The following is a 25,563-nucleotide window of genomic DNA, read 5'->3' on the forward strand; positions in this document are numbered from 1 at the left end:
TTTAATGTATGTGCGTAAAGTGTAGTCCCAGAATACCCTGTGAAGTCCGCACAGGCTAATCAGGGACGACACTTTCCGCTTTTATGATATTTTCTGTTTAAAGAAGGAAGGTCTTTTCTTAGCAAAGATGCAGTAAAGGCGGAAAGTTTAGTCCCTGATAAGCCAAAGCAGACCGCACCCTGATAAGCCAGTGCAGACCGCACAGGCTAATCTTGGACGACACTTTCGGACATGCATTTAACCCCCTTTTCACGGAGCGCGGCTCATATGTAATGAATATAGGCTGCTGTGTGTAGAAAGTGTTCACTTTTGACGTTCATGCATGTCTATAAAAAGTCAATCGGCCTTTAAATTGTGATATTAGGAAGATATTGAAGAACAAACGTTTCAACAATATTGGTATGGTACTTCTATGACCAAATTATGTACTAAAAAGTGTGCGTGGCAAAACTGTTGTTCGTTTGTTTGTTTGTTTGTTTCCACTGACATTAAAATAAAACCTAAGGTAAGTCGGTCGGTCGAACATTGTTTGCGTTCACTTTACCAAAAATAGTTTTCATACTTTTATTAAGGGTTCAATGAAACAAACTTGTTCCTAATACCCTTGTAACATTTCTTTTTTTTTATTTTTTTTATTTTTTATTTATATTTCTGTAAAAATCAAGTGCGCGAATATAACAAAATTGATCGAAACTATACCTTGAATACAAAAACAAATGTAAGGGTCGGCACGTAATCATATAGTAATGTATGAACGAGGAAACAAACAATCTTTTGTACGCCCGACTACCATTTCGATGTATAACCATACTTCTTAAACCTCTTTTGCTTCATATTTGAAGAGCTAAAGATGTAAAACACCGGTTTTTAAAATATAATTAAATACACTATATCGGTTACTGAACAAGTTGATTGTAAGGGGTCATTATCATCAAGTTTTAATAAAATGCAATCGCAATTTAAATATCAATGAATATCAAACTCATGTTTAATATATTTATATTTAAACATATATTTAAATTTTAACATTATTGGCTGCTCATTTTGCGAAATTTTCGGGTATTTTAACCTGTTTTAATTTTAGCGCAAAAAGAAACTGTATGCACGCAAATTCACGGCTGGTTTTCATTTAAAAGAGCCCTTACACCAAGCACGTTCTTAAACAGTTCGAATGCGTCCTGAAGAAAATGCAGAACGAGATGTGAACTTGCTTGAACGTGTAGTTTTGGTCAGCAAAAAAATCTACAATATGATTGAATGACGTTCATACACAGTTCGTGCTACGTGCAGCTCGTCTCTATCCCGTCCTAACCCGTTGCCAGTTCGTCATTATCAAGTGCAAATTGGGTCAATTTTCCCATTGTCCCCGTTGGTATACCGTTTCTAGTCAGACCGAGCCCGTCCTCAGCCAGTTCGATCACGTTCGTACGCAGTTCTTCTTTATTCGTTTTGCAGTGGTAACTCGTTAACATGCAGTTCTAATCCCGTCCCACTACGTTCTTTGTACGTTTAGGACGTAGTTGCAGCCAGTTTTTTAACGGCGATTATAAAACAGACTACGTTCCTGCCAGTTCTAATTTATGTATCACGCTTTCAGCCGACCAGACGTACATGTGTTCATAAATTGCACGAAGCCAACATTAAAAATATTAACAGCTCCAAGATTGTACATGTTTCAACTTAATATCACAAATGATGAATTTTGAGACAACTACCTCTATTTATATGCACATTTTCTGAACGTATTGTATTTACGGTTTGAACGTTGTAACAACTGCATTAAACGAGTACAACGTACTTGGAACCTATTGCGAACTCCTTAAAACGAGTACAACGTACTAAGAACTTACTGAGACTTTATAGAACATGTTGCAAACGTTGTAAGAACTTATCTTTTAGTTTCTATTTATTTACATGAAACAAGATCATACTTGAGACGTAGTGAGGACGGGGTCGGTCTGTCTGAGAACGGATTGGACGGACTAGAAACAGACTCGATCGTTGTGGCATCGTACAGATAATTTCGGTCCGATCGCACTACGTTCAGGCACGTTCCTAACCCGACCTTAGTACGACCTATCCGTTCTTAGTACGTCCATTCCGTTTCCAGTTCGTTGTTACTACGTTTAATTGTAGAACGGGATGATGGGAAGAAAATTTGAGTAGGCTCAAAGTTCTGAAACACCACTCCCGTTAAACCCCGTTCCAGGCCGTCCACAAAGCTCGAAGACAGTTCGTAACACGTTGCTACTACGATCGTACGTTCGTAACACGTTGCTACTACGTTCTCACACAGTTCGAGTCCGTTTAGTCATATTTTTCAGAACGTACTTTGAACGGAGTCGGTGTATCGGGGGTATTACTTTCATTTAAGACACATTTACTACGTCAACATAAATACCGTCTCTCATATTAATTAGTAAACTATTTCATCAAAATATGAGTATAATCCATTATTGGGCCACATTAAATAAGGTCTTTTGTACATTATAGCAAATATATATGTAAAGCGATTTTTTGTTAATTCCAAATGTGTGTGTTAATGCATTCAAACTCTCGAAGAAAGTACAAGGCTACTCGTCAAATATTATTCATATGTCAACACGGTTGGCAATCGAGTGGCTACGCTATGATGTAGATACTAAGATTGCTGTAAACTATTATCAGCGCTTACGCGATCAAATCATAGCCTCAAATAATTCATTAAATACGCGCTATCTAATATCTTTGTTTAATATTTTATGTCCTGTCGATTTTATGTCACACATGCATAGAATTAAGCAACAATAACAGGAAATCTTTTTACTGCCACCTAAAAAATAGTGTTTTCACAATTAAATCGTATTTTCTTATACCAAATAAGAACAGTTCCTTTGCCATAATCAAGATAAACACATGTGATATAATCTTTTTTCAGAAAAATAAAACGTACATTTCTTAAGTTAATGGAAAATAAAAGCAACATTTTCTTCAAGAATTAATTCGCGAATAAGGACTATGCAACGAGATCCTAGTTCATTTTTCGAATCAAATAACAACTGTTGCAGCCTCCACATTTGCACAACAAAAGATGTTAACCAACATAGAAACTTACTGTAACAAGTGGCAATTAAAATCAAAACAGCCAAAAATGTATCAATATGTTCATTCCCCTTCGTCAAATACTAAGGGACACGCACTTGTCAACTTTTCTTGTACGAGTATAGGTCAGAGTTTATATATTTCACCCAATCTTCTTCTTCCCAGTATATTTTACGACACAGTTCCTTATCCACGAAGATTTCCGGGGACCATTCACTGGCTCGTAGTGTTACGGTGTCCGTGATATTGGGGTACACTTTGCAGAAATCGTCCATTTCTTCTCGAATTTCTTTAAAATAGAGAACTTCTGCAAAGAAATCATCGCCAGCGTTGGAGATTTGTCTCCAAAGCTTCTGATAGAAAAAGTCATAGATTGCGTAATCAGCGAAAGCGTACTTCCGGTATAACCGACGGTCATGCGCGCGCGGGAACGTTATTTCCCGGTCCCAACCTCGGATGTGTAACCGCCTGTAAAGAATATCCGTTACTTTCCAATTCAACATGCGTTTCATCAACACAATAGATTCGTCAAAGTATTCCGCTATAATCACTAGATGGAATTCTTTGCTCAGTTTAGCGACGTATTCCGCCATAGCTGTGAGATTCCGCTTTTTTATGATTTCATCTGGAGTGCCAAACTCGGCTGCCTGTCTGTTGTTTATCCATGACTGCCGCGGATTAAGCTCACCTTCGTATTTCATCGGGTCTCTGAGATATTGTTGAATGGGATCTTCGTTGGAAATATTGTACACGTATTTCGGCGCCATGTAGTTCATACTTGACTTGAACTGTATGTAAGGCTCTCGGATAATACCGACGTATACAGTGTCGTTCTGCAAATAACGTTCAAAAGTCGTCCGGTTATAAATCACGTGACTTGTAATAATATCAAATGGTTTGTCGTTAGGATTGATCAGCTGGCTGTCAGTAATACTCTCTGAGGAACTTACAATATTCAGCCATTTTGGACGCAGAAAACTGAGTTTTCGGTCAGATCCGAACCGAAAAAATATAGTTGTTGCAGTACCACTTGCCGCTTTATGAACTTTGAGGAATGCAATATGGCGGACTTCTCTTCCGTCGGAGAATATGCGCACGCCACTCGGAAGCGGAAACGATTCGGAAAATGGTGTCGTGTTTTGTTCAGCGCGTCCGATCCATGCGTCGATTTCGTTGAGGGAGAATTGTTTGTAATCGTAGATGAACTGATGACTCGTCAACAAAATTATCATAATGCAAGCTGCGAGCAGCACACACCTTGAAAGTACATAAGATAATTTGATAGCAATAATTGTGTTACTTCCGTACTTAGTTGTAGTAATTAATTTGAATCCGGTTATTTTGCAGGAAGAAGGAACTATATGTATGAAAACGAACAAGTTGTTTTAATTATCAAAGTGGGTGATACAGCAGTCTATGGAGTTATAATTCTTTATATTTCTATAATCTACGTTTTAATTTATTAAATAAACATGTATGTGTGCACAAGCGTAACATGACCTAATAATTATTTATATCAGAGGCCAAATATAAATTAATATAATCAAGTGTGGTAACTAGAACAGCCAAACAAACAATCCGTTTCGATAAATTAAAAACAAATATGTAAGATAAGACAAGATTTAGAGAAAGATTTATTTTCCAATTTCATACTTTTGAACTGGCTGTTTGATTGTCCCTAATTAACTTCACTTCTATTTTCCTCAAACGCTCTACTATGCTATATGTATTTTTTCTAATTCATTTTGCACCTTTAAGAGTCTATCTGAATGCGAATCTTCAGCCATCTACATAACTTATGGCAATTGCCGAAATTTCAACGTCAGATGTGGTCTGGTAAAATAGATGTTTGTAGATACAAAATGCTCGTTTTTATTATTGTTTTGCATATTTAATTCCATTTTAATTTCCCCCAAGGATATCTATTCATACGGAGCTTGAACAATAACATGGTGTTCGTGTGTCGTATGAATATATATATATTCGCGGGAAATTAAAATGGAATTAATTGTGTCACAAATAAATAAAAACGAGCATTTTGTATCTACAAAACTCTATGTAATAATACCACATCTAGCGTTGAAAGTGTGGCTATTGCTATAAGGAACACTGATTATTTAGGCCAGAATTTTTAATAAAAAGATTTTCGGACCCGCAGACTTTATTTTTGACGAACCCCCCCCCCCCCCCCAAAAAAAAAAAAAATTAATCTCGATTTTTTTCGGATGCCAAAAGGTGGCTTTTAAACACGAAACGGGTGCCGGGTTTAAGAAAAAGTTCAATTGTGCTGGAACTACGCCATCATTGTTTGTTCAAGAACGCTACAACGCTTTCACCAGCAAAGTCTGCTAACTCCATTTTATACATAGATGGTGACGTCGCTACGTAATTGTCAATAAGACAATACACAATGCTGCTAACTCAATAATTATGCAACCGTCAAATGAAATCCTGAATAAAATCGATGTGTAAGTAAATATTTTTATTATTTCTTTACGATTTTATAAAATTGATAGTATAAAAATGACTAAAAATTATTATGAAAGCAATAAGAAAAGAACTATTTTAATTCAACAGGTGCCCGAAATGCGAAACCCATTTACGCCTATCAACTTTCAATTATATTTCTTTTCTTTGTACATTTTATTTTTATTTCAAAATATTTTGAATTAATTTTTATAAGGGACATATTGAATAAGCAGAGTTCTTAAGCATACAAATATATTATGTAGCCGTAGGCCAGAGTGGTATATTTATTCGTATAAGAATGCAAAATATTAAACAAGGGGTTTTCGGACTTGTATATAAACCTATCAGGATAACTGATTATTTTGAATCTAACAAGACATCCTTGGACAGCAGCGGAAGAAAGCGTCGAGAACTACATTGCACAGAGTAACAGTCATAGATGTTATTTTACTTGGACTTAATACCTCAGTATTTCACAAAATAATCCAATGTCGATTTTCTTCTTTGTCTTTGAAAAATATTTGCGGGTCTCGTTAGATCTTTCTTAAAAACTAATTTGTTTTAATGAAAATAATAAAAGCAGACAAATATTTACCAAAGCTCTTAGTTATAATGTTAATACACATTAATCTTGTACTGATGTTAGAATTATACAGTGAATAGTACCTAATTTCATTGTTAGTCTGAAGAAAAATAAAGAAAATCTCACAACAAATATGAATTGAAGGGCTTTTAACATTATTAATATATATAATTAATATATATTATTTGTGTGGAGTTAAAAAACCATTTAGTTCGAAAATAAGATAGGGAATAAAAAAACAAGTTCTAACCAGTAAAACTATATGACAAATGAAAAAAAAGAGTAGTATTATCAGCATTGTTATAAACAGGTTGAGACCTAGGACTTCATGAAATTTATCGACATGTTGAACAATTATAAATCAATTAATTTACAAGTAATTTACAGATAATTAAGGGGCGTTCTAGAAATGTTAAAGAAGGTTCAAGCTAAATTTAGCTCCAGAACGTTTCAGGGACGAGTCAGATAAGGACGAATCGTTGTTACCTAACAAAGATTAAAAGTTCGTCCCTTACAATATCAAAAACGACACAAAACACACTTCAAACGATTGTTTATATATCTTACGAATTTTACATTATTATAAATTCTGAACGCATGCATAACAGCGAAATGATCAAAAATATATTAAAAACAAATCATCATGCAAAAATGTAATGCAACGAATGGTCATAATTTAAGGATTTGTTAGAACATCAACTAGAATCTAAATACATACGTGCATAAATTTATAATAACATACCTTACAAAAATGTAATTCAGCTCTAAGACAATAAAAAATAACTGTCTATGCTCTTGAAACGGTAACGGTAACTTGAACAGTGTTGAATCGTGTTTTCACTTTAAAACTGTCATGGTTTAAATTTTTGCGCCTGTCCGTATGAAACGTCACGCTCACGAATGAAAACTCTGTGTACATTATTTGCAAATATGAAACAGAGCGAGATTTACTTCCGACCCTCTTTCCGCCTATATCTATTCACACCATCTGAATGCTAATTAGCAGGCAAATTTATATTCGATGTTGACAGACTGCTTAATATCACTATACACAATTTAAGTGGGTTAGTGATGGAAATAAAATAGTTTTGCAAGAAAGAAAAGCAGGAGAGTTTGTATGGCCTATCAGAGAGGATACACAGACTGTAGAGAGAAAGTTCAATCTTGATGTCTTTGCCCGGCCAGAGTGCATTACCTCAGAACGCCAGTGTTTTTTTTCCAATTAATGAACATTATGACATATTGTTCAATCTCTAGAAGAAATTGTTCTTTTAAACAACACATGTATTGCAGGTAACATTATTGTTGTTAAATACATTTGAGAGCAAACGTGTTTTATTATGTTGTCTGCGGTTTTGATTTTTACTGGACAATAAACTATTAAATGTTTCTTTTAAACCTCAATAGCTTATTTGTTGTTTGTTGAGATAAAGTATTTTTAATGAAAAAAAAATGGATTCCTTGTGACAAAAATACATAGAGATGACAAGTTTCAACCAAATGAGACAATTAAAACAGAAAAATAAATTCAAATGAAAGCAAAAAAAGTTATTTTGTTGCACGCACTAAGTCCAAAAAAGCACAGGTACTATGATTAAAATGCTCAGCAAAAAAAACACCAAAAAGTTATTGTTGGTCATGTGAAAAAAATGCATAACATTTGAACCAGTTAAGATATTTTTAAAATTCAAATGATTCAAAAATTGAAAATCAAGACCTACAGTCTGAGTATGATCATTTAGCAAATCAACATGTTTGAAAAAAATCACTGCGGTTGCTTAGTAAAAAGAACTTCATACCATAACATTTTTAAAATGAGTTCATATTTGGTCACTCATCTTTTTTTTCCCTCCTCCTACCCGACACTTTTAGAAAAGAAAAATCCGAAAATCAATTTATTAAAAATTTTGGCCTTAGGTGTAAACTTTATTTTACGAACTACTTTACGAAATTTTCGTTTGATTTTGAGCGTTATAGAGGCTTTAACTGTTAAAGAAATACTATACGATGCAGTACGCGGCTTTTTCTACACAGTAGACAGTTGTAATAGATTCGTTATAGCTTCGCTTAGTACTTTTACATATCAACTCGATAATACACCTTTAACAGTCTTTATTTACTGTCTAACTTGGTTGTGTACTTTTAGCTTATTTGTGAGTCAAACAAAACGCCTGATAAGATTTCATTGTTTGAAAGGAAGATAAGTGACTGTGAATGAGTTATCGCGAACCGCAATCTGTTTGACATTGTTATCTATTCACAGTATAATTTAAACCAGATTTCAATGACGCATTCTACTGAAACTACGTTTCATTCTGAAACAAGTCCTTAGTATTCATAATTACGCCCTAGCTAACCAAGCGCTTAGGTAATCCAATATTTTAAATGGACATGTTCACAGCAAAATTTGGATGATTTTAATAGGTTTTGTCATAATTCTAAAGAAATAGGCAAAGCACGTCGCATTATTTCGGCACAACTTACGGCGCTATTGTTTAGTAAATATGTTCATTTCATAAATACAAACATCAATGTCATATAATAGTAAAACTTATTGTTCCGTCCCTGCTCGTTTTTATTATGCATATGCTAAGATTCTAACTTTAAGGACCATCCGAGATTGTATATATTAAAGTGATATTATGCGCATTTTAACTGTTGAATTGAGCTGAAAAGAATTAACAGGTCAAAATAGTTTGTTAAAATGTGGTAACTAACCAATTATCTGCATCTCATCTTGTTACCAGTTGTTTATATTTAAAAAAAAAATTCTATTCGATATTGTGCATGACTATACGGTCCTCTAAGCCGAGCGGAACTGTCTTTTTATTAGGATCGTAGTTAGTGGTCGTGTGTCGTATGAACGAATCTGCACTAAAACTAAATTTAAATTCACATCGTACATCGAATCATTTATGTCGTCAGTTGTCAAAACGAAAGTACGGTTGATATTCAAATGCATTATTTTTCTCTTTCCGGGATATTGTTTTAGTATGTTGATGCTGCATTAACAAATATAAGTGTATATGAACTAAAAACACCAAAAATAAACAACGTTTGCGATAGACACGTATAAACATAGCATATATTGTTAGATGCGCATAATATCACTTTAAACATGTGTAAACCCAGACTACGCATTATTATAACTTGAGACCAACACTATTCGTCGAATATAGATCGCATTTGAGAGAATGTACATGATTTGGATGTCGGCATTTTACTTCCTCACACGAATATACATATGAAAGAGGAAAGATAAATAAAATATATAACCTATATTATCACAATGCCATTAATTAAATGTGTGTTACTATGAAATTAAAAAATACCAAGTTTACTCCGTTCACTAATTCTTGTTGTTTAACCAAAACTGTGTTTATGTTTCGTAGGGACAAATCTGTCGTGAATAGTGTGGATTTCACAACATAACTTTTCTTTACTAGATAGCGTAGTGTTCGACTGATTAGTAATATTTATCGTAACGAAATAGGTCCCTGCTTCTACATACCTTAAATTCCATTTCATTTCCAGTCTTCGTATGTTATTCTTCCTTAAATATGTTCCCAGAAACTCCAAACATCTAAAACCCACTCAGCGTGTTCTGGTCTTTGTATCATACACAGATCCCTTTTAGCATATGCTTCTTACGAATATCGTCACTAAACGACTATCTTTAATTATAAAGTTGCAGTGCCGATTGATTGCTGTTATTGAAGTACACAGCAGGCTCTTCTCTGCATTTATACACGGAAGTCCACATCTAGCCGTATTAAAATGACATTCATCCGGGCGGTAACTTATTAAACTATACAACAACCATTTCCCATCATAATTAAAACATGCTTTGATATCTAATTCCCGCTCCAAATTTTGTGAAGAATAAAAATTGGAATTAGATAAATTCAGTTATATACTTTAAATACCAAAACCAATTGAACATGCACAACATTTCGACATGGGAATAGAGCTTCCAGATATAATATATTATTGTTGTGTTAAGCTGACACTATTCAAGAATTAGATCAAAACTGTATGAATTTCCTACGCAAATAACTTAAATTCCGAAATCGTAAAACGTACGCGCTAACTACGATTATTTTTTTCAATTTGATGCCGATGTTTGTGAACACTTTACATAATCAGAATCGGTTATCGTAGTAAATCTTATTTTAAAAACAGAAAATAACTTTTCTATTTCAGTGACTACCACTAAAGTTAGCAGCACAATGCATTGGGAAACACGGGTAATATCTTCAATTGCATCAATAAAACCGTCGAATACCGTTAAATAGTTCAATTATAAACTCACATTAAAAGTAAATATCAAATTAATTTGCTCTCCAGAATCGACAATAAATCGTGATATTGATTTTAGTTATTCACGTGATCTTACTCAATACAATTGTCACGGTCGCTGGCAAGAACATAGCCCAGTTATTATGTAAATAATAAGTATTGATCTCCTCTCCGTTGTGCACGTTTATTCGAAGCTAACACAGTTCCACGGTCGTATTTTATATATGATAGCCATCGCCTTTATCCCAAATGGTACTGATAAATCCTTCTAGAATTAGTATTTAACAAAATTAAATTCACGCGTTTTCAAGTTATCACGGTCCCTTTTACTAGTGCAGGTCGACGTGTTATTGCTCCTTGATAATATTATTATAGAGAAGTAATCAACATCGTAAAACCTCGTTGAAACAGAATGATTTCCCTATGGCAACGTGTTTGTGCTATATGTTCAATAGCGTCTCTCATTTTGCTACTGTTGCATGTGTTTGTTGTGTTGTTTTTTCACTCCCCATTTGAAGCGTTGATTGCAATCCGCCACCTTTTTTAGTCACTAAAACAAAACGTTTAATTATTAAACTGTAAATGCATATTTGCAGAATATTGAATGGTCATACTCAATGCAAAATCAATCAGATATCAAAAGCTACCTATATTTCGCTTTGATGATCGTACCGATTTCCAAATTATTAGTAAACATGAAAGCAATGTTCGAATACATAAACAAATACTTGACGATTAGATGTAAACACTGTTTGGTTCGATCTCAATTTACAGTGTTTGGTATGTGTATATTTAAATGGGATGTTGATACCGAATTTCCGGCAGAGAAGAGGAATGTGTAGAAACGTGGGTATCCGACGATCGCGAAAAGTGTTTATTTTACAAATAGTTTTTTTTTTAACACTTAAAGCAAGTGGACTCATATTATCGAAGTGGCGATTTCCGACATGTGTATCACGTTAAATTATCATTAAAGAACCGTGTACACAATGAAGTGAACTAAGACTATATGCTTACAATATTGCATGTACTAGTGTGTTTCTGAGCGTGTAATCCTCATTTAAATATTCAAAGCTTTGCAAACGCGAAACGATGAGATGTTTATGCTGTTTTCGTTAATATGTAAGTCAACATGTAAAATGAACTGCCTAGCGCGTTTTACTACAAATATGTGGTCGAGATTTCAAGAGGGTAGCCTATTCATCCGGTATACATGTACCTCGTATCGAATCCAGGTGGTTTATTGTTGTATTCTTTTTAGGTAAACATTATGTTATGTTCGTATGCATAACTGTTTGCTTCTGTAAAATCTATCACTTTTTGGGTTAAAAGACACTTGACTGTCCATAGAATTGTATTATTTTATCTCTGAACAATTGTACATACGCCATGCGCGTTACAAATTTCAAAATATAAACCAGACTGTTTCTAACATAACCAAAACAGAAGGAGAATTATCTGACAAACAAAGTATCTGAAAAACAAAATGATAAAGTCGTTCAAAAGTTAAGGTATGCCTCTTTAATATGCAACATACATTTACTAAGACCATTTTATTTATTATTTATCGCGGAATGCTTACCAAAGATGAAAGTATTATAGCCGTGTAATGTAATACATATCCTTCTGTTGAATGAAAGATCCTGCACATTTAATTTGCCTTAACACATTTATATAATAGATCAAGAACACAACGTTAGTCAAGACATGACTGCTTTAACTCGGTTAATTACTCGTAATTAATCTCCTGCTATGATACTGTACAACTTATACCCTCCAATAAAACGAACGAAATATGATAAGTTTGCTGAAAAGATGTTAACACTGCTCCAGTTGTATGTACTTGATTCTAATGCAAATAATTTTACATTTTCTGAATTAATTTCCGTATATGATATTGCACAATTTAAACACATTATACCATCGACAGTGTTGGTGAAGACACGGCTTTAGGCGTGAGCTGACACAACTCTGTCAAAAAAAATAAGTCAAGATGTCCAACAAATTTAATTTACCGATAGTCACTAAATCATATCTTAAGATCTGGAATGTTATACTGCCCTATGAAGTGTCGTCGCGTTAAGTTACATTACCAAAGGTCCGTTAAATGTTAATAGTTTACCAATATTTAAATCAATAATTGAAGTCAACCATCGTATGGAATTGTAATGAATAAAAGCAACAGTTACTGCGTGCCACTCATTTACACATTGTTGTGTAATAATTCATCAAGAAATACCTTTAAACAAAAAATTGGCGTTGAACTTGGTTTGTGTTTGAGAAAGATTATCAGGGATGTTAATGAGATAAAACATTGCAAATGCTTTTCTTTTGTACGCATTTCTTGGCTGCATCACACCTGCACCAATAGCGGGGTTTTGTGGTAGTTTGGTTTGCTTATTTCGCATTAAAAGATACTGTTTGGCTTACTATCTATACATAGAACATGTAAAAGTACTCACAGGTTAAACGATCGAACGCTAGGCTACCTGAAGACGCAAAAGTACGCTGATAACTTAATTGGGGTTTTAAGATACTTAATGACTCGAATAATGATCGTTATTGGAACAATGCAGAGAGATCGTGTGGATTCAATAGAAAGAAGCCATACCGGGATTTTCCATATATTTGCACCGTAAAAAAAACAGTACAGTATTTTATTTAAAAAAAAGTATAATTACATATGCACGGACACATGTCAACTCTAACATTAACATTTTTCATTAACTACGTAGCTCATGTTTCCTATTTTACTTGGCGTAATAATTTATTTTCTACAAACCGGGTGAGGCTAATTGCGTAAGAGGTTTGATGTACGGTGTTACTGTCACATTATTTTATTGTATCTGTGTGATATATTGCATACATATAATATAAGATAAGATTTTTCATTAAAATATTTCGTTGCTAGATTTTTCATTAAAATATTTATCATTAAAAACATGATTTATCATACTAAAATGTATATCTACGTATACGCAAGCTGTCTGTTTCAATATAAATCTACGTGTACACGTGTGTGGTGTATATTTTCTATATGCTTTTTATTCTGAAAATACCAGCAACATATTATTAAAAAGTGCATACGATTTGTAATATGTGCTGTGTATTGATTAATTACGTGTATACAAATGAATTACAAATTGAAAATAAAAATATGCAATATACCATATGCATTTGATAAGCGACTATCAAATGAAAAACAACAACAACATTATCAAGTATGCCCTATTTTCAAATAAATTATGTAGAAACGTAAATGTTCAACATTATTTTCGTAATAAGGAGATAGGCCAAATACTGTTTAAAATATATTTCTCGTTTACATGGAACATTTAAATATTGAAATGTAAAGGTCTGTTTTTCTATTGCCGGTTTCGCCTCCGAATACATTGCAAATGTACGCTATTTCCTATCCCCAAATGTTTTGTTTGTTGATTGTTGAATATAACCGTTTTCATTGATTTTACTAGGCATAATGCATGTGCGTAAAGTGGCGTCCCAGATTAGCCCGTGCAGTCCGCACAGGCTAATAAGGGACGACACTTTCCGCCTAAACAAGATTTTCGGTAAGAACGGACTTTAAACGAAAAATACCATAAAAGCGGAAAGTGTCGTCCCTGATTAGCCTGTGCGGGCTGCACAGGCAAATCTGGAACGACACTTTACGCACATGCATTATGCCCAGTTTTCTCAGAACGGGACGCATATGTTGAAACTACTCTTTAGAGCTGCTCATGGATATCTTCCTTTAGCAAGTGTTATGTCCAACAATAATAGATACCTTATTGACCGCTTTTACAACAAGTACAGCATACATGAAATGATGCAGTTGCGATAGCAATATTTACAAATCTTTGGAAGCAATGCGGCAACTTTGACAAGGTGTGATAAGGGTCCTCTCCTCCCACCCCAACGGCTTAGGGAAGTCCGATTATTTATGCGTGCATAGCCTTTAAGACTCTGAACTTGTTAACAAAGCCAGTCGGTCGCGCAATGCTATTTTTAACTAGGATTTGTAACGCCCAGTTATAGTCGGGCACAGTTCTTTCTTCATCCCGGTATTGATTTATTACAGAATCTAAAATTATTCAAACACTATGCTTTTTATGTCCTGTTTATGGTTTTATGCAATCGTTATTTAAACTAAAACGCCATATGCAAACGTAGTTGTCATGTAGCTCTATAAATCAGCATAAGAATGAAAATTTATTACATCAATATACGCCCAATAGAATATTGAATACAACCTTTATATCCAGATAGTAAATGCCAAACTAACTGATTTAAAAGCCCCGACAACGAAATAAAATTGAGTTTTTGTTTGCATATTTATATATCTTCTCCACTTTCAAAAGCTGTTACCCTATAATCTTATCTTTATCGTTGGTTGGTATTGTTTGAGGGAAAATTTTGATATTATTTGTTCACTACATTCATTATATGATTTCCTAAGTTTTGCATGAAAGAACTACGTAGCGATTTAACATTGGTATATTCACTGATTCAAACAGTGAAAAATACATATAACATTTCCATAATGTTTGATTACTTGATCAACATTATTCGCGCTATTTTTTAAAATTATTACTAATAAATATCAACGAATCCACACTACACAAGAGACGTAAAATGTCGATTTCTATAAAAACGGACGACCCCGACTCCGAGTATTCGACATCACCAAGAGACCTATTCTATCAGCAGAACTTTGAATCGCTGGATATGAAAATCAACTGTATCAATGATAGGTTTGATAAGCCAGGTTTCCGGCGGCACGTACGTCTTTAACACTCGCTATTGACTAGGAACGCTGAAGACAATAGCGCAACTGTAGACGTCTTATACTTCAGCCGATGTAAACACGGGCGTCATCACAACATGAAGTCGGTTTCAAACAAGTAATGTTTGGATTACAACTTCATTCGCTGCGCACTGTCCTTTAGAGCAGATGGCATAATCTTAGCTCTGTAAAGTTTCCATTTTAAAGATTTTCCAGGACGTGCAACGTACGTGACTGTTCTCAAGTAACTACATATAATGCCAACAACGAATGATATTATCGAACGAAACGCCCTGCTGGGATTCACAATGGCACAGGAAAGACTCAGCCTCTTGAGATTTCTCCATGATCACAAGGAGAGTACAGACAGTTTAATAGCCTGTGGCTAATGAGTTGGTCAGTGGTATGTGCGGAGGGTACAGACAGTTTAATAGCCTGTGGCTAATGAGTTGGTAAGTGGTATGTATGGAGGGAAAAGACAGTTTAATAGCCTGTGGCTAATGAGTTGTAAAGTGGTATGTACGGAGGGTACAGACAGTTAAATAGCCTGTGGCTAATGAGTTGGTCAGTGGTATGTACGGAGGGTACAGACAGTTAAATAGCCTGTGGCTAATGAGTTGGTAAGTGGTTTGTATGGAGGGCACAGACAGTATAATAGCCTGTTACTAATGAGTTGGTAAGTGGTTTGTATGGAGGGTACAGACATTTTAATAGACTGTGGCTAATGAGTTGGTAAGTGGTTTGTATGGAGGGTAGAGACAGTTTAATAGCCTGTGGCTAATGAATTGGTAAATGGTATGTATGGAGGGTAGAGACAGTTTAATAGCCTGTGGCTAATGAGTTGGTCAGTGGTATGTATGGAGGGTAGAGACAGTTTAATAGCCTGTGGCTAATGAATTGGTAAGTGGTATGTATGGAGGGAAAAGACAGTTTAATAGCCTGTGACTAATGAGTTGGTCAGTGGTATGTGCGGAGGGTAAAGACAGTTTAATAGCCTGTGGCTAATGAGTTGGTCAGTGGTATGTACGGAGGGTACAGCGAGTTTAATAGCCTGTGGTTAATGAGTTGGTCAGTGCTATGTACGGAGGGCAAAGACAGTCTAATAGCCTGTGACTTATGAGTTGGTCAGTGGTATGTACGGAAGGTACAGACAGTTTAATAGCCTGTGGCTACTGAGTTGGTCAGTGCTATGTACGGAGGGTAAAGACAGTCTAATAGCCTGTGACTTATGAGTTGGTCAGTGGTATAAATGGAGGGTAACGACAGTTTAATAGCCTGTGGCTAATGAGTTGGTAAGTGGTATGTATGGAGGGTACAGACAGTTTAATAGCCTGTGTCTAATGAGTTGGTCAGTGGTATGTATGGAGGGTAACGACAGTTTAATAGCCTGTGGCTAATGAGTTGGTCAGTGGTATGTATGGAGGGTACATACAGTTTAATAGCCTTTGTCTAATGAGTTGGTAAGTGGTATATACGTAGGGTAACGACAGTTTAATAGTCTGGGGCTAATGATTTGGTCAGTGGTTTGTATGGAGGGTAACGACAGTTTAATAGCCTGTGGCTAATGAGTTGGTCAGTGGTATAAATGGAGGGTAACGACAATTTAATAGCCTGTGGCTAATGAGTTGGTAAGTGGTATGTATGGAGGGTACAGACAGTTTAATAGCCTGTGGCTAATGAGTTGGTCAGTGGTATGTATGGAGGGTAACGACAGTTTAATAGCCTGTGGCTAATAAGTTGGTCAGTGGTATGTATGGAGGGTACATACAGTTTAATAGCCTGTGACTAATGAGTTGGTAAGTGGTATGTATGGAAGGTAAAGACAGTTTAATAGCCTGTGACTAATGAGTTGGTCAGTGGTTTGTATGGAGGGTAACGACAGTTTAATAGCCTGTGGCTAATGAGTTGGTCAGTGGTATGTATGGAGGGTAACGACAGTTTAATAGCCTGTGACTAATGAGTTAGTAAGTGGTTTGTATGGAGGGTAACGACAGTTTAATAGCCAGTGGCTAATGAGTAGGTCAGTGGTATGTATGGAGGGTAAAGACAGTTAAATAGCCTGTGACTAATGAGTTGGTAAGTGGTTTGTATGGAGGGTAACGACAGTTTAATGGCCTGTGGCTAATGAGTTGGTCAGTGGTATGTATGGAGGGTACATACAGTTTTATAGCCTGTGGCTAATGAGTTGGTCAGTGGTATGTATGGAGGGTAAAGACAGTTTAATAGCCAGTGACTAATGAGTTGGTCAGTGGTATGTATGGAGGGTAGAGACAGTTAAATAGCCTTTGACTAATGAGTTAGTAAGTGGTATGTATGGAGGGTAAGGACAGTTTAATAGCCTGTGACTAATGAGTTAGTAAGTGGTATGTATGGAGGGTACAGACAGTTTAATAGCGTTTGACTAATGAGTTAGTCAGTGGTATGTACGGAGGGTTAAGACAGTTTAATAGCCTGTGACTAATGAGTTGGTAAGTGGTATGTATGGAGGGTAAAGACAGTTAATAGCCTGTGGCTAATGCGTTGGTCATTGGTTTGTATGGAGGGTAAAGAAAGTTTAATAGTCTGTGGCTAATAAGTTGGTAAGTGGTATGTATGGAGGGTACAGACAGTTTAATAGCCTGTGGCTAATAAGTTGGTAAGTGGTATGTATGGAGGGTACAGACAGTTTAATAGCCTGTGACTAATGAGTTGGTCAGTGGTATGCATGGATGGTAAAGACAGTTTAATAGCCTGTGGCTAATGAGTTGGTAAGTGGTATGTACGGAGGGTACAGATAGTTAAATAGCCTGTGACTAATGAGTTGGTCAGTGGTATGTATGGAGGGGACCGACAGTTTAATAGCCTGGGGCTAATGAGTTGGTCAGTGGTATGTATGAAAGGTAAAGACAGTTTAATAGTCTGTGACTAATGTGTTGGTCAGTGGTTTGTATGGAGGGTAACGACAGTTTAATAGCCTGTGGCTGATGAGTTGGTCAGTGATATGTATGGAGGGTAACGACAGTTTAATAGCCTGTGACTAATGAGTTGGTCAGTGCTATGTACGGAAGGCAAAGACAGTCTAATAGCCTGTGACTAATGCTTTGGTCAGTGCTATGTACGGAAGGCAAAGACAGTCTAAAAGCCTGTGACTTATGAGTTGGTCAGTGGTTTGTATGGAGGGTAACGACAGTTTAATAGCCTGTGGCTAATGAGTTGGTAATGGTACGTATGGAGGGTACAGACAGTTTAATAGCCTGTGGATAATGAGTTGGTCAGTGGTATGTATGGAGGGTAACGACAGTTTAATAGCCTGGGGCTAATGAGTTGGTCAGTGGTATGTATGGAAGGTAAAGACAGTTTAATAGCCTGTGACTAATGCGTTGGTCAGTGGTTTGTATGGAGTGTAACGACAGTTTAATAGCCTGTGGCTAATGAGTTCGTCAGTGGTATGTATGGAGGGTAACGACAGTTTAATAGCCTGTGACGAATGAGTTAGTAAGTGGTTTGTATGGAGGGTAACGACAGTTTAATAGCCTGTGGCTAATGAGTTGGTCAGTGGTATGTATGGAGGGTACATACAGTTTAATAGCCTGTGGCTAATTAGTTGGTCAGTGGTATGTATGGAGGGTACAGACAGTTTAATAGCCTGTGACTAATGAGTTAGTCAGTGGTATGTACGGAGGATTAAGACAGTTTAATAGCCTGTGACTAATGAGTTGGTAAGTGGTATGCATGAAGGGTTAAGACAGTTAATAGCCTGTGGCTAATGCGTTGGTCATTGGTTTTTATGGAGGGTAGAGACAGTTTAATAGTCTGGGGCTAATGAATTGGTAAGTGGTATGTATGGAGGGTACAGACAGTTTAATAGCCTGTGGCTAATAAGTTATTAAGTGGTATGTATGGAGGGTACAGACAGTATAATAGCCTGTGACTAATGAGTTGGTCAGTGGTATGTACGGAGGGTAGAGACAGTTAAATAGCCTGTGGCTAATGAGTTGGTAAGTGGTATGTATGGAGGGTAAAGACAGTTTTTTAATAGCCTGTGGCTAATGCGTTGGTCATTGGTTTGTATGGAGGGTTACGACAGTTTAATAGCCTGTGGCTAATGAGTTGGTCAGTGGTATGTATGAAGGGTACAGACAGTATAATAGCCTGTGACTAATGAGTTGGTAAGTGGTATGTATGGAGGGTAAAGACAGTTAAATAGACTGTGGCTAATGAGTTGTTAAGTGGTATGTATGGAGGGTAAAGACAGTTTTTTAATAGCCTGTGACAAATGAGATGGTCAGTGGTATGTATGGAGGGTAAAGACAGTTTAATAGCCTGTGGCTAATGAATTGGTAAGTGGTATGTATGGAGGGTACAGACAGTTTAATAGCCTGTGACTAATGAGTTTGTCAGTGGTATGTATGGAGGGTACAGACAGTTTAATAGCCTGTGGCTAATGAATTGGTAAGTGGTATGTATGGAGGGTACAGACAGTTTAATAGCCTGTGGCTAATGAATTGGTAAGTGGTATGTATGGAGGGTTAAGACAGTTTAACAGCCTGTGGCTAATGAGTTTGTAAGTGGTATGTATGGAGGGTACAGACAGTTTAATAGCCTGTGGCTAATGAGTTGGTAAGTGGTATGTATGGAGGGCACAGACAGTACAATAGCCTGTTACTAATGAGTTGGTCAGTGGTATTATGGAGGGTTAAGACAGTTTAATAGCCCGTGGCTAATGAGTTGGTAAGTGGTATGTATGGAGGGTAAAGACAGTTTAATAGCCTGTGGCTAATGAGTTGGTAAGTGGTATGTATGGAGGGAAAAGACAGTTTAACAGCCTGTGGCTAATGAGTTGGTTAGTGGTATGTATGGAGGGTAAAGACAGTTTAATAGCCAGTGACTAATGAGTTGGTCAGTGGTATGTATGGAGGGTAGAGACAGTTAAATAGCCTTTGACTAATGAGTTAGTAAGTGGTATGTATGGAGGGTAAGGACAGTTTAATAGCCTGTGACTAATGAGTTAGTAAGTGGTATGTATGGAGGGTACAGACAGTTTAATAGCGTTTGACTAATGAGTTAGTCAGTGGTATGTACGGAGGGTTAAGACAGTTTAATAGCGTGTGACTAATGAGTTGGTAAGTGGTATGTATGGAGGGTAAAGACAGTTAATAGCCTGTGGCTTATGCGTTGGTCATTGGTTTGTATGGAGGGTAAAGAAAGTTTAATAGTCTGTGGCTAATGAGTTGGTAAGTGGTATGTATGGAGGGTACAGACAGTTTAATAGCCTGTGGCTAATAAGTTGGTAAGTGGTATGTATGGAGGGTACAGACAGTTTAATAGCCTGTGACTAATGAGTTGGTCAGTGGTATGCATGGATGGTAAAGACAGTTTAATAGCCTGTGGCTAATGAGTTGGTAAGTGGTATGTACGGAGGGTACAGATAGTTATATAGCCTGTGACTAATGAGTTGGTCAGTGGTATGTATGGAGGGGACCGACAGTTTAATAGCCTGGGGCTAATGAGTTGGTCAGTGGTATGTATGGAAGGTAAAGACAGTTTAATAGTCTGTGACTAACGCGTTGGTCAGTGGTTTGTATGGAGGGTAACGACAGTTTAATAGCCTGTGGCTGATGAGTTGGTCAGTGGTATGTATGGAGGGTAACGACAGTTTAATAGCCTGTGACTAATGAGTTGGTCAGTGCTATGTACGGAAGGCAAAGACAGTCTAATAGCCTGTGACTAATGCTTTGGTCAGTGCTATGTACGGAAGGCAAAGACAGTCTAAAAGCCTGTGACTTATGAGTTGGTCAGTGGTTTGTATGGAGGGTAACGACAGTTTAATAGCCTGTGGCTAATGAGTTGGTAATGGTATGTATGGAGGGTACAGACAGTTTAATAGCCTGTGGCTAATGAGTTGGTCAGTGGTATGTATGGAGGGTAACGACAGTTTAATAGCCTGGGGCTAATGAGTTGGTCAGTGGTATGTATGGAAGGTAAAGACAGTTTAATAGCCTGTGACTAATGCGTTGGTCAGTGGTTTGTATGGAGTGTAACGACAGTTTAATAGCCTGTGGCTAATGAGTTGGTCAGTGGTATGTATGGAGGGTAACGACAGTTTAATAGCCTGTGACTAATGAGTTAGTAAGTGGTTTGTATGGAGGGTAACGACAGTTTAATAGCCTGTGGCTAATGAGTTGATCAGTGGTATGTATGGAGGGTACATACAGTTTAATAGCCTGTGGCTAATTAGTTGGTCAGTGGTATGTATGGAGGGTTACAGACAGTTTAATAGCCTGTGACTAATGAGTTAGTCAGTGGTATGTACGGAGGGTTAAGACAGTTTAATAGCCTGTGACTAATGAGTTGGTAAGTGGTATGTATGAAGGGTTAAGACAGTTAATAGCCTGTGGCTAATGCGTTGGTCATTGGTTTTTATGGAGGGTAGAGACAGTTTAATAGTCTGGGGCTAATGAATTGGTAAGTGGTATGTATGGAGGGTACAGACAGTTTAATAGCCTGTGGCTAATAAGTTGGTAAGTGGTATGTATGGAGGGTACAGACAGTTTAATAGCCTGTGACTAATGAGTTGGTCAGTGGTATGTACGGAGGGTAGAGACAGTTAAATAGCCTGTGGCTAATGAGTTGGTAAGTGGTATGTATGGAGGGTAAAGACAGTTTTTTAATAGCCTGTGGCTAATGCGTTGGTCATTGGTTTGTATGGAGGGTTACGACAGTTTAATAGCCTGTGGCTAATGAGTTGGTCAGTGGTATGTATGAAGAGTACAGACAGTATAATAGCCTGTGACTAATGAGTTGGTAAGTGGTATGTATGGAGTGTAAAGACAGTTAAATAGACTGTGGCTAATGAGTTGGTAAGTGGTATGTATGGAGGGTAAAGACAGTTTTTTAATAGCCTGTGACAAATGAGATGGTCAGTGGTATGTATGGAGGGTAAAGACAGTTTAATAGCCTGTGGCTAATGAATTGGTAAGTGGTATGTATGGAGGGTACAGACAGTTTAATAGCCTGTGACTAATGAGTTTGTCAGTGGTATGTATGGAGGGTACAGACAGTTTAATAGCCTGTGGCTAATGAATTGGTAAGTGGTATGTATGGAGGGTACAGACAGTTTAATAGCCTGTGGCTAATGAATTGGTAAGTGGTATGTATGGAGGGTTAAGACAGTTTAACAGCCTGTGGCTAATGAGTTTGTAAGTGGTATGTATGGAGGATACAGACAGTTTAATAGCCTGTGGCTAATGAGTTGGTAAGTGGTATGTATGGAGGGCACAGACAGTATAATAGCCTGTTACTAATGAGTTGGTCAGTGGTATTTATGGAGGGTTAAGACAGTTTAATAGCCCGTGGCTAATGAGTTGGTAAGTGGTATGTATGGAGGGTAAAGACAGTTTAATAGCCTGTGGCTAATGAGTTGGTAAGTGGTATGTATGGAGGGAAAAGACAGTTTAACAGCCTGTGGCTAATGAGTTGGTTAGTGGTATGTATGGAGGGTAAAGACAGTTTAATAGCCTGTGGCTAATGAGCTGGTAAGTGGTATGTATGGAGGGTAAAGACAGTTTAACAGCCTGTGGCTAATGAGTAGGTAAGTGGTATGTACGGAGGGTAAAGACAGTTTAACAGCCTGTGGCTAATGAGTTGGTAAGTGGTATGTAAGAAGGGTAAAGACAGTTTAACAGCCTCTGGCTAATGAGTTGGTAAGTGGTATGTATGGAGGGTAAAGACAGTTTAACAGCCCATGGCTAATGAGTTGGTAAGTGGTATGTATGGAGGGTAAAGACAGTTTAATAGCCTGTGGCTAATGAGTTGGTAAGTGGTATGTATGGAGGGTAAAGACAGTTTTACAGCCTGTGGCTAATGAGTTGGTCAGTGGTATGAATCGAGGGTAAAGAAAGTAAAATAGCCTGTGACAAATGAGTTGATCAGTGGTATGCATGGAGGGTAAAGACAGTTTAATAGCCTGTGGCTAATGAGTTTGTAAGTGGTATGTATGGAGGGTAAAGACAGTATAAAATCCTGTGACTTATGAGTTGGTCAGTGGTAGCCTGTTACTAATGAGTTGGTCAGTGGTATTTATGGAGGGTTAAGACAGTTTAATAGCCTGTGACTAATGAGTTAGTCAGTGGTATGTACGGAGGGTGAAGACAGTTTAATAGCCTGTAACTAATGAGTTGGTCAGTTGTATGTTTGGAGGGTACAGACAGTTTAATAGCCCGTGGCTATTAAGTTGGTCAGTGGTATGTATGGAGGGTACAGACAGTTTAATAGCCAGTGACTAATGAGTTGGTCAGTTGTATGTATGGAGGGTAAACACAGTTCAATAGCCTGTGGCTAATGAGTTGGTAAGTAGTATGTATGGAGGGTACAGACAGTATAAAAGCCTGTGACTTATGAGTTGGTCAGTGGTATGTATGGCGGGTTATGACAGTTTTATAGCCTGTGGCTAATGAGTTTGTAAGTGGTATGTACGGAGGGTACAGACAGTTTAATAGACTGTGGCTAATGAGTTGGTCAGTGGTATGTACGGAGGGCAAAGACAGTCTTAATAGCCTGTGGCTTATGAGTTGGTCAGTGGTATGTATGGAAGGTAAAGACAGTTAAATAGTCTTTGACTAATGAGTTGGACAGTGGTATGTACATAGGGTACAGACAGTTTAATAGCCTGTAGCTAATGAGTTGGTAAGTGGTATGTACGGAGGGTACAGACAGTTAAATAGCCTGTGGCTTATTAGTTGGTCAATGCTATGTACATAGGGTACAGACAGTTTAATAGTCTGTGACTAAATAGTTGGTCAGTGGTATGAACGAAGGGCAAAGACAGTTTAATAGTCTGTGACTAATGAGTTGGACAATGGTATGTACGTAGGGTACAGACAATTAAAAAGCCTGTAGCTAATGAATTGGTAAGTGGTATGTACGGACGGTACAGACAGTATAATAGCCTCTGGCTAATGAGTTGGTCAGTGGTATGTGATGAGGGTACAGACAGTTTAATTTCCTGTGGCTAATGAGATGGTTAATGATATAAACGGAGGGTAAAGACAGTTTAATAGTCTGTGACTAAAGGGTTGGACAGTGGTATATACGTAGGGTACAGACAGTTTAATAGCCTGTAGCTAATTAGTTGGTAAGTGGTATGTACGGACGGTATAGACAGTTTGATAGCCTCTGGCTAATGAGTTGGTAATTGGTATGTGCTGAGGGTACAGACAGTTTAATAGCCTGTGGCTAATGAGTTGGTCAATGCTATGTACGGAGGGTACAGACAGTTAATAGTCTGTGACTAATGAGTTGGTCAGAAGTATGTACGGAGGGTAAAGACAGTTTAATAGTCTGTGACTAATGAGTTGGACAATGGTATGTACGTAGGGTACAGACAATTTAATAGCCTGTAGCTAATGAGTTGGTAAGTGGTATGTACGGAGGGTACAGACAGTTGAATAGCCTCTGGCTAATGAGTTGTTCAGTGGTATGTACGGAGGGTACAGACAGTTAAATAGCCTGTGGCTTATAAGTTGGTCAGTGGTATGAACGGAGGGTACAAACAGTTAAATAGCCAGTAGCTAATAAGTTGGTCAGTGGTATGTACGGAGAGTACAACCAGTTAAATAGCATGTGGCTAATAAGTTGGTCAGTGGTATGTGCGGAGAGTACAGACAGTTAAATAGCCTGTGGCTTATGATTTTGTCAGTGGTATGTACGGAGGGAACAGACAGTTTAATAGTCTGTAGCTAATAAGTTGGTAAGTGTTATGTACGGAGAGTACAGACAGGTTAATAGTCAGTGGCTAATAAGTTGGTAAGTGGTATGTACGGATAGTACAGACAGTTTAATAGTCTGTGGCTAATGAGTTAGTCGGTTGTATGTACGGAGAGTACAGACAGTATAATAGTCTGTAGCTAATGAGTTGGTCAGTGGTATGTACTGACAGTACAGACAGTTTAATGACCTGTGACTAATAAGTTGGTCAGTGGTATGTACGGAGAGTATATACAGTTTAATAGCCAGTGGCTGATAAGTTGGTCAGTGGTATGCACGGAGGGTATAGACAGTTTAATAGTCTGTGACTAATGAGTTGGTCAGTGGTATGTACGGAAGGTACAGACAGTTTAATAGCCTGGGGCTAATGAGTTGGTCAGTGGTATGTACGGAGTGTACAGACAGTTTAAAAGCCTGTAACTAAAAAGTTGGTCAGTGGTATGCACGGAGGGTATAGACAGTTTAATAGCCTGTGACTAATGAGTTGGTCAGTGGTATGTACGGAGGGTTAAGACAGTTTAATAGCCTGTGACTAATGAGTTGGTCAGTGGTATGTATGGAGGGTACAGAGAGTTAAATAGTCTGTGACTAATGAGTTGGTCAG

The 25,563-nt window shown here is 37.2% G+C and overlaps 1 protein-coding gene across 1 annotated transcript; it reads right to left on the bottom strand.

Annotated features, from left to right (window-relative positions):
- Window positions 1-2,724: 2,724 nt before the first annotated feature.
- Window positions 2,725-12,523, bottom strand: LOC127856404 (galactose-3-O-sulfotransferase 3-like). Its single transcript, XM_052392602.1, has 3 exons — window positions 12,015-12,523; window positions 9,645-10,982; window positions 2,725-4,338 (listed from the first exon to the last, which is right to left on the bottom strand). The coding sequence occupies exons 2-3, from the start codon at window positions 9,659-9,661 to the stop codon at window positions 3,183-3,185; spliced, it is 1,173 nt and encodes a 390-aa protein (XP_052248562.1). The 5' UTR covers window positions 9,662-10,982; window positions 12,015-12,523; the 3' UTR covers window positions 2,725-3,182.
- Between the last annotated feature and the right edge of the window lie 13,040 nt (window positions 12,524-25,563).

This window comes from Dreissena polymorpha, chromosome 13 (assembly GCF_020536995.1).
Source record: "Dreissena polymorpha isolate Duluth1 chromosome 13, UMN_Dpol_1.0, whole genome shotgun sequence".
In the NCBI taxonomy this organism is placed as follows: domain Eukaryota; kingdom Metazoa; phylum Mollusca; class Bivalvia; order Myida; family Dreissenidae; genus Dreissena; species Dreissena polymorpha.